Source organism: Haemaphysalis longicornis, unplaced genomic scaffold (genome assembly GCF_048455015.1).
Source record: "Haemaphysalis longicornis isolate Haplotype H1 unplaced genomic scaffold, Haemaphysalis longicornis Haplotype H1 scaffold_12, whole genome shotgun sequence".
Lineage (NCBI taxonomy): Eukaryota > Metazoa > Arthropoda > Arachnida > Ixodida > Ixodidae > Haemaphysalis > Haemaphysalis longicornis.
In genome coordinates this window covers 108723406-108734076 of record NW_027526225.1, presented here as the reverse complement: position 1 = coordinate 108734076, position 10671 = coordinate 108723406, and the positions used below count along the sequence as shown (strand labels likewise).

The window sequence follows — 10671 nt, the reverse complement described above, 5'->3', positions numbered from 1 at the left end:
TCGGATGATGCCTTGGTTTGCACGCGCACAGGGCACGACCAATAGTGACGCGAAGGATTTCCCGCCGAGGGAGATACGGTTATCGCTTAGCTAAACGTGTTTCTGCTGCTAACGCTCCGGTCGGGCTGAGCGGACCTCTGGCAGCGATCGCACTGTCAAAAGCATACAGCTAAAACTCTTAATCATGCAACTGAAGTGCACAACGAGTTTTATTTTTGGTGAGATATAGCAGCGGAGGCATTCATTGTTACCGGTGATATTCCGCGGCAGATCCAAAACACGTGCGGCAAGCGTTGTCGGCTCGCTCGGCCAGAGGCGATGCGTCGACTAAGAAAAAAGAGGGTTGGGAGGGTAGAGGTTGGTTCGAAGCGCCCTCACTCTGTCAAGAATCTGCTGTATCGTTTCCTTGTTGGGTGCGCAGGCCGTATGAAAGTGCGCGTTCGCCGCTCCTCCAGTCCGGCCGTGACGGGAGAGGAACAGCATGAAAGGTGAGCGGAAAAGAGAAGGGATGCATTTACTTGTCATTGGCGAAAGTGGACTATCGTCTTGCGTCGACATTTGCAACGAAAGGAGCAGATACGCGGCCATTTTTTTTCAAATCACTGCCGAGTTGCATGTACAGCCTGGGCGAACCATCTCTCCTCCCCACGCTGATGCCGCGGCTTTGCCTCTGGTGCCGTCTGCTCCTCAAGCTTACGCACGATGGCGTGACGTGTCAGTGACGTGATACATGACGTGGGGAAGAAGAGGACTGAGAAAGGTGTTGCGCTCTTCTGTTGCGTGACAACAACCAGGAATCACGGGATTACTGTTTAGGCAAGCCATGGGAGGAAGCACGATAGCGGCGTCTGGAAGGATGGCGTTGATCCTCCCAGCTGGCGCATCTTTCAGTAGGCTCGCACCAGAAGATTATCTTTTCATCGAATAGTTTGGGAGAGGCACTTGTCTGGCGTGGACATACAATGACCGTTGATAATGACGATGACGAAGATGAATATTGTTTAGACTTGCTCTTGTGGAAGGACGCACGCGCTATACGGAAAGCTTTTATAGTTGCCATTAGGCAGTTTTAGCATATCGTTACCGTGTTTACGTTACCGTTTACCGTGTTTGCAGGAGTAGACTGCGCAGCGCGAGAGTTACCGCGAACGGTAACTTACCGGCACAGGCTTCACCGTCGCCAGCGCTTCCGGTAACACGGTAAACGGTAACGCAAACACGGTAACGATATGCTAAATCTGCGTATTGAACGCGCGATTTTGCGGAATTGTTTTAGGAGCTGCGCTCGTGCGAGATGACGTTCTACCACGGAGCAAAAATATATAGGAGGCGAAACAGCCCGTCTCGATAAGCGCGGGCGAGCGACAACGAAAACCAAGGCGGACTGCAAAGCTTCGTCGTTGCGACGATGAAGGAGAGGGTATCGGCACCCGATGGACGAAATGATAGCGGCCGCACTTCTTTCCGTGGCGGTGCTGTGCAATGCGGAAAGCGGCAGCCCCGCAGTTCCTTTACCCGCGGCAGACGCCGCTAGCTTAACGTATGACGAGCGCTTGTGGCATTATCTGGCCGTGTTAGGAAGCCTCGTTTCCGCTCCTATATTGTTCTTGCTCCGTGCCTTCTACCGACATGATAACGGTGGGCCTCACTTTTATGCCGAAATGATCATGATGATGATGTCCACATAAATGGCGCCGTATAGAACGTGCTTTTGGTTTTCGTTTAGCCGCTTGGTCAATGCCCGCCCCGTCCGAAGCTTACGTTTGCGAGAGTTCGCTCGCAATTTTAAATTTGGCGCCTGCGGCAGACTGGCAGTTCTGCTGATTGACTGCCCACGCATCAATGAAGGCGACGAAGCTGACGGTTTACATTCAGCTTCGTTTCAAATCCTCCGCGTCAACGAAGATGATAACAATGATGATGAGCCCACCGCGAAGTCTCTGCGTCTAAGTCGTCGTGAGGCTGAACCGAAGGATGTGGGTTCGATTCCGGCCGCGCCGCCATTTTTATTTTTATTTCTTTTTATGGAGACGGAAAACGGGAACGCTTGTAGCCCTCCACTACAGCGAGTATACAGCCCAGGCGTATACAGTAAACGCTCGTTAATTCGAATTCGAAGGGGACCATAAACTTGTTCAAATTAGTTCGAATTAGTGGGCGGGCAGTAGAATGAACGGAAATCACGCCACGGTGCGCGGGCAGAACACAAAGAAGCCACCTATGGGCTCGTTATCATGAATTAGGCGCTACTACACGTTTGTGGCAGGTGATTTCGTAAATAATGTTTCGTAAATATTAATGGCATGCGCCGGAGCACTGGCGCCGGGGGCGCGGCGCCCTCTTTAAAAGTGAAATAAGCTGTTGCGGGAGCGTAGAGCGCGCGCCACGCTGTTGTTTTTCTGGTTTGTTGTTTTGCAGCTCTAGTAAATTTGGTTTGGTTTGAATTGGATTTACAGCACATTGTAATCACTCTCGGCCGACTTATTCTTCGAGGAGCGATGGAAACCCGGGGATCATAGTTCGAATTAACCGTTCTGGATACGGACGCGTTCGGATTATCGGGAGTTTTCCCCCATTGAAACATGCAGGGATGTGCCCGGACAAGGGCGTGAGTTCGAATTAACCGAAAGTTCGAATTAACCAAAAGTTCGAATTAACGAGCTTTTACTGTACTACCTGCGGCTTCGGCGTGCTATCCCAACAAGATTTTACATTCAGGATAGGCTTTTTTTTTTATTTTGCCTGCGTACTCGCGGGTGGTGTGTCAAAAAGTGAATTTATAGTTCACGTATGAAAATAACATAAAATAGGTAAGACAGGAAATAACGAACTTTAATTTCTCAACGGTAGCGTTTTCCTTCGCCCAGGAACTTTTCACTTTCCTGCATACATTTCCCCCATTCTTATAGCGCGATAACCTCACGCGGGACCCATGTAAAACGTCGCAGCGAAAATACCCGCCGACTTACTTTCTCACTCGGTGTACGCCCACAACCGTTGCTGCTAGCGGTCCTCGCTGGTTTTAAGCTGTTGTTGCCTGGCGTGTCAGAGTGAGCGGCGGCATAAACAACTCAATTTCGGGCCGACCGGAACCTCTTAACGTGGCGTTTGTTGCGGCTCGACACAGCCGTTTTCCCGACTGTCGTGCACACCAAGTCAGCTTTTGGGCCTCGGAAGGAAGGGCGGGAAAGCCAGGCTGGCGTGTACGACGCCCTCAAATGTCTTCTCAGAAACAATTTACGCTGTCCGTTCTTCATCCTGTGACAAGCCTCGGAGTACTTAATTGCCGAGATCACCTCGTCAAGCGACGACACCTCTCTGGGCTATACATACGCCTCCAACTTTCGTTGTTCGCTTCACTCGCTGCCCTTACTTTCGCGTGTTCCGTTTATGTATGCTATGGCTCCTCGCGGCGCTCGGGGCTTAGTTTACGACGGAACTTTTGAGAAGTGAATGAAAGCATACATTTATTCTGTGCAGTTACGAGGCGACTTGGTTAATGTACGCGAATTGATACGGAAGCTCGAACTCTTATGAACACTCAGTGTATAAGAGAAAATCTGACGTTAGAGCATATCCCTATCACAAACCTCGGCTTTCATGTTACGATGATTCAAACTCCCCCCCCCCCCTTCCTCAAATTCTTCTAAATATTGCGATTTTACGCGCGCAATCGCTGGAGTACTACCCAAGAAACATCCTGCCGCAAAAAAAAAATGGTTTAAAATCACTGAGTATTAGCCGAATTATAGTGCATTAAAAGAGACATCAATAAGGCTTGGAGCTTTTACCCTCTCATCGCGCCTCCAAAGCACTGTTAAAGCTGTGACGTCACCAACCAGGCGTGAGACCACCTAGAGAAACAGGGCAATTCCCTTGCTGGTTAGAGATGCGTGCAGTCATTGGCTCCGCTCAACGATACGCCACGCTTTTTTTTTTTTTTTTTAGCAGTCGACGGCCGTGCTACGCATCCCACTGCCGTTACTGCTGAGCGGGGCCGGTCGGCGGTCCGCCTGCATCGAACTTCCGTGCTCCGTGCTGCTCGCGTCGGGCGTGCTCGCTTCGGCACGTCAATTTTCGGCGCGTCAAGCGGAACTAGCAATTAAAGGCCAGGTAGGGCGGTCCCAAACACAGAAAGCTCGCTCACGACAGTCATTGAAGATATCCACAGACGACTAGCGGCCCACTAGTGTTTCTGCATCCGGCGCTGTCACGGGGAACAAGTCCCTCCGATGCCCAGTCGCTCAGAAAAGGCTCAGCATCGCCGCATTTATACACTCACCGAAGCCGCGCTGACGACGATTACCAGCGCAATCTTTCACTACACAATCACCCCCTCTCACGCATTTACAAACTGATTTTCAGCAATATTCCGCTCTGGCGGGCGATGAGAAGTTTTAGCTGCGCTGCTGTGTGTGCCGTATCGTGCATACACCGCAAAGTGGGCTCCTTGTCGACCGCGTAGGCAGATGCTTGCCGCAGTCGCGCGTGTATCGGTGTTTCTCCCTGCAGAGACTCTCCGACGCCTACAAACTCAGCAAAGCTCGTGTGACGGATGGCGGCAATCGACATTCGTCCCTACTAGGATACGCCGTGCTACCGGTGCCGGAGTGCCGCTCGCGGGAACCGCACCCGCGTTTCCCCCAGGGCCGGGAGCGCCGATTGGCACAGCATTTAAAGGGGCCCGCCAAAAAGCGGCGCCGTATTGTTCAGTGCTTCGTGCGTCATTGAGGCTGCGTCAGAGCATTCTGCCTCACGTCAGAGCGCTGCAACATGGCGACGAGGATCGGTAGGTAAGCAAGGAAAAAAGGGAAAGGATCTTTTTTTCGTGTTTGTGCGGCCCCTGCTTTACGCAGAGGTGTAAAGCAGGGGCGCTTTACACCTTTTAATATTTGGTGTACGTTGTCGTGAAGGGGTACTCTATAGCGATTACGCGATTGAAAATGGCGGCCTTCGTAAGCGTATTTAGGGCCCCTTAACGCGGAATCCGTTTGTGGCAGTGATTGCTCGGGTCGGTTGTTTCAGATGTAAACATGAAACGTGAGTTTGCTGATTAAGTCAGCATCTGCCGCCGCGTGGCTACTTCGAGCCATCCGTCCCAGTTTTTTTCTGGATGTCGTCAACAGGGAAAGATTCCCGCAGCAAATATTAACGGTCACGTCGTGTTTACGTTGTCTCCGCCGCCGTATCCACCACCACCACCACTTCCACCACCAAAACCCCGATTCTATTTCTACCGCAGGATGAGTCTCCAACACTGATTTTCACCCGCGTCTATGATGCGTCAACTGAACTTTCTTCTCATTTCTTTATGCTGCATTCTGCCTACGTCCTCCCTCTCCCCCCATCTCTCTCTCTCTCTCTCTCTCTCTCTCTCTCTCTCTCTCTCTCTCTCTCTCTCTCTCTGTATCTTTTTTAAATGAATTTGACAAATGCAGGTTGTCTTCTGTCTCACGGAGAAACGCAAGGGAGCGGTAGTGGGGTCCCCAGATTAAACGGTGGAGACCTTGGGCAGGGTACCAGATTGTGCGAGAAAACGCCAGATTGGGCGACTTTAGCTTCCGTTTGGCTAGTTTTATTTGGCTAGTTTTGGGCGAGTTTTAGGTTCCGGAACGCGCACCAAATTCAGGCAATATTTCAAGCACAAGCGAGGTATCTGTTCGCGTTCGAGGCGTCCCTATATACTGATATTTGTTGCACCGATTTCACGTTGATATCTTGGATAATGGCAACTGGGAATAATTACCTTCTCAAAACCGCAACTCAGTGGAGTCTGTACGCATGAAGCATATTTCACGACACCGGTTTTGTTGATTTGGCAATACACGAAAAGAGATAATAAAACCCTGTATAAATCCAACAATCTTGGTCTGTGGAAAGGAGAAAAACAAAGTATGGGCAGAATCCTTCAATGCTTCTCTGGTCATGAAACTCCCGGCCAAGTTTCGTACGGGGACAAAGGCGACCGCGAGGGGCGCCACCGCAGATCGGAGGGCATCAGGCGGCCGCCGCTGCTCTGTAGCCAGACCGGCAGGCAGAAATACAGTAGCAGCATGCCCGTTCGCACCACATTTTTTCGCCACTCACAAAATGATAAGGCGATTTAAGCGGGCCACGACACGTAAAGCGAAAGTGCACTGCTGATAAGGCGGCGAGCGTCTGTTTTATCTTACTCTGTGGTCCGTTCCCTGCCAAACGCGCTCTGACCACGCCCCGGGCTGCACTCCGATCAACACCAGCGCCGCGGCGCGGCCTCCCGGAGCAGCGTACGAAGCTCTCCCATAGCGTGACGGCGAAGTTTCATGACCAGAAAGGCATTGAAGGACTCTAGTATGGGTCATTTTAAGCTTCCCAAAGTACTGCGACGCCCTTGCTGTCTTTCTGTCTCAATTGCGGCGGACAGTATGCCTCAAAAATAGAACCGTTACGCATTCCAGGGCCGACACAAATACAGTCGCGCCGGAGCTGGACGCGCATTTTGCGAGCTGACGTATTCAGACGAATGTGGCCTCACCATTTAGCGTGCTTTTAGCCGCGACTTTACCTCCGACGACATAAGCTAGCGATGGGAAGTGGGCGAAGTACTCGCGCGCCTACAAGACAGAATGGGAAAAAGACGCCGATTTCAAAGGTGGGTGACAATTTTGATTTCACTTTTTGTGGTCCAGTATTGTTACGCGTAAAGTAGTTCACTTGTTGTGCACACGAGTAACGCAGTGCAAGATGTGTGTTATTTTTTAACACGAACGTGTTTTATTCCGGGATGTACAAAGATTTCCATGACGTCATATCCGTCACGGAAGTGACGCCAGTGCAGCAGAGCAAGCGGCCTGTAAAGGGTGCACCCCTGCACACAGGGTCTTCTTGTGAGGGAGCAACCTTTAGTACTAAAGAGTGCGTTATATTTAGGGTTGTTCATTTTCGGGTTTGATATCTTAACACGAAAGTGTTTTATGCCGGGATACACCATGATTTCACTGACGTCATATCCGTCACGGAAATGACGCCAGTACACCTTTGCGGAAGCAACCCGCCAGCATGACGTCGCTCGCCAAGCACACCCGCTGAAAAGCCGCCGACCCGAAAATCATGCTCATTTCGCTGCAGATTTCACTGCACGTTTCCCTTTCGTGTTTTACCGATTCCTGACAGAGGCATAAACCACTTTTTTCTGTTGTATTTTAGGACTGGCTGTCCCGTTTTGCTTCCGGTGACACGACATTTTGCCGTGCTATAGTAAGAAAGAAATGCGTCCCCATTATCACGACGTGAAGATGCACTGCGCCACAGGAGATCATTAAAGAAACCTGGCGGCGTTGCTCGCCAAGCTCCCAACAGCGGCTATGGACGGCTTCGTAACCATACGACCCAGAACACAGGGTTCTGGCTCTTGCAACGCAGTCAAGGCTGCTGAGCTGCGCCAACGCTGGCCACGTAGTCGTTCACGGCAGTTTTTTTTTGACAGCAGATCATTTGACGCCTGTTCTCGGCCAGTGTTTTCACGACTCTACAGCGGCGTCAAGAATTGCACCGGGAAGGACTAAGGGTGCTGCCCTTGTAACGAAGGGACCAACGTTTAAGGATATTTTGCTGAGGGACATGATGGGATCGCCGTATTCCCTCATTGTTGATGAGAGCACGGACGTATCGTGCACTAGAGAACTAGCAGTCGTCCAGCGATCTCGTTCTCGCAACGCAGGTGAATGTACAGCTCCTTTCTTGGCTCTTGTGCCAAGTTATGATGCTTCCGCTGATGGGTTATTTCCGGACTTAAAGGCCCTTTTGTCAAACTGTGATTTAGATCTCCGCAACTGTGTTGGCCTGGAACGGATGGAGCAAGCGTTATATGAGCAAGCGAAAAACGTAAAAAGTACCAGAAACAGCGCAGAAAATTTGATGTTTCCTCTCCTCTCTGAGCTTGCGGTCTCCTTTTTATCCTTGCCGATATCAAGTGCCACCGTGGAACGGGTGTTCATTCAGTCAAGCGCCTGACAAAAAGTGACCTAAGATACCGTATGTCTAACGAAACACTCTAGAGTATCCTTCATGTTAAGTCTGCTTTGGCAAGAAGCGGAGATCGTTGTAAAAGTTTTGAACCAAGTTAAATAGTTTTTTTTTCCAGTTCAAATCTTGTGTTCTCTGTATGGACCAATTGGTGTCCCTGAGTCATGTACTTGCCTTGATCGGTGCTGTTTTTGACCTTGGCCACGGCGCCGTTTTTGCCCTCTTGTGTCTTGTGAATACTCATGGTGAAGGTGTGTCAGAGCCCAGCTGCGTTGTTTTTTTTTTTTTTTTGATGGAGGCGAAAAATGAAAATGTCCGACTGTGTGAGCCCTCCACTACGGCGTGCACATAGCCTTTTAGTTTTATGGATCGTAGCATCTCAGGTATACCCACCAGGTTGCGTGACAGACAGCGTCACGCAACATGGTGCGTCACGTACTACTACCAGGTTATTTTCCTTCAGTCGTAGAAATTTTGAGTTCAAATAAACTTTTTAATATATTCCAAAATTTTCGGCGACTTTTTGTTCAAATTTGGCGATTGTTTTGTTGGGCGAGATTTGGGCGAGTTTGACTTGACGATTGGGCGGTTTTTGGTTGGAGTACCTGGTAACACTGATTTTGGGTTCTTCCAGGTAAGAGGGCCAATCCAACGCGAAGTCTACGCCATTGAGTTTCATTTAATAATAATTAAATGGAAAACTGACGCTAGTGCCAACGCGAACTTCGAGGCGGCGCTTACGCTTCGATGGGAATGATGGGTAGTTCTGGAACCGGATTGCGTAGGGTCAAAAAGGGCCTATGGCTGCCCAAATAGTGTTTTTGTCAAAAAAGCCCTTATTGCGCGGTTCGCTTTAAACAAACTACATGGCGAACAAGAAAGTTAGTGACCCAAAAAACTGATTTTGAACGAAATAAAATGGCGCGTTCAAATAAAAAGTAGACGCGGAATCGAGGAGGTTTGCGGAGTATGAACATTTGCCTTTAGCCGCCAACTAGCGGGACACGGACTTCTTAAAAAAACTATTTGTAAAAGTTTGGCACTTATGGTTTTTGATATTAAGAAAAGATTTGTGCTCCTAAAAAAAGAGACCGATTATCTTTGGAAAAGTTACTCTAGCCTGAATTAGTGACATTCATCAAGTTGCATTCCTATCAGCCGCCGGTACTGCTTGTCTACGCCATAGGAGCCGGCGTTCGCACGAAAAGTGTGGCTGTTCCGAGCAGTTCGCAACCGTCGCCAGCTTCGAAAATACATTTTTCTGCCAAATAAGTAGCGCCGAACTCATAATTCGCAGGTAACTTCGCTGCATAAAATGCCGTCATTTGTGTTTTCGTGCTCGCTGTGCCGGCAATGAATTGATCACCCACCCGATTCGCAACTCCGGTTATAAAACATTTCCACTCAGGGCGGCGTCAGTGCGAGTGCAGCATTTACATCAAGAAGAAACGTATTTTTGAACGCTTCTTCCAACATAGGCAAATGCGTTTATGCGTGTCCAAAACGAAAACTAAACTGGATGCACGCTTCAATCCTTAATAGCTTCCGCCAGTCATCGAGTGCCAATCCGAAGCCAGAACTACCCATCACGCCCATCGCGGCGGACGATCGCAAGCCTGATTCCTCTCTAGTTATTGTATGGAACATTAATGGTCTACGCAGCAAGATCTCCTCCCAGTCAGCAAGTCTGCTGTGGAGGTCTGTTCCACACGGTGGGATGAGGACACGAGTGGCGCGACGCAGCTAGAGTGCCTCTTGTATTTTTTCAATGTCAAAGGCCCGAGTTAGAAGCGGCCAACATAGCTATTTCCTACGACCCCTGCTACTCTCCCCCAATTTCTAGCCTTTCCAGTGCTTCAACCATGTGACTGGTTGCTCTTCGCGCGACGCATGGTGGAAAGCGGCAACGTGGGCTTAATGTGCTCCGACGCGGCGCTTAGTTCTCCATCGATGTCCAGAGCGCCGCTAATTCGGCGGTCTCGAGCACCGGTTGCCTTGGCAGCCACGCACAAGCCGCTCTCGTATTCCGAAGGGTCGGTTTAGCACGGCCACTTTTGCGGCCCCACTTTATGAAGTGTGGCCTAAACACCCCATCACTGCCATTGAGAGGAGGGCGATGCGCTTGGCATTGAAGAAATACAGGAGGCGATGATATTACTTTTGTTGGAGAAATTTTAACAGCGGAGCTGTTGTAGGTCGAGTTTCGTTTTCTGTTCGTCCGTATTCTGCAGGTCGGGCGTCACGAAGGGGTAGAACCAGTTTTCCAGACCCGCCGGCCGCCTCGCAGAAACTGGTTTCCACACCCACCGATAGAGGGTGCAGTGGTCTCGCGGGGGCGGGTTCCTCTTTCCTTCCCTAAGAGAGGGAGAGGGGATGGAGGGCGCATCCCGCAGCCCAGATTTAGCTGCCGAGTCCATCGGAGCTACCGCACCCAGTCACGAGCTACCGCGAGATTACCACGCTGTACAGGAGCGCCAGGTGCAGGCTTCCCGTGCCGCACAAGCAACTCGACCGCAAGCAACAAACAATAGTGCGCCGCGCACAAGCGGGGTCACTGGCGCACCCAGCTTTATTGAACAAGATGTTCCCGGCAGAACACGACCCCATCTGCCCGTTCTGCAAAAAGACGGAAGGCACCCTGCCGCACATACTGGCGGAGTGTACTGA

At 50.5% G+C, this 10671-nt stretch overlaps 1 protein-coding gene across 1 annotated transcript in view; it reads left to right on the top strand.

The window, feature by feature from the left end:
• Window positions 1–466: 466 nt before the first annotated feature.
• LOC144161769 (uncharacterized) overlaps window positions 467–10671 on the top strand; it is a 56571-nt gene continuing 46366 nt past the window's right edge. Inside the window, exon 1 of the mRNA XM_077692369.1 lies at window positions 467–488. Coding sequence (XP_077548495.1) covers window positions 482–488 — 7 coding nt within the window. The 5' untranslated portion in view covers window positions 467–481. The remainder of the gene's footprint in view (window positions 489–10671) is intronic.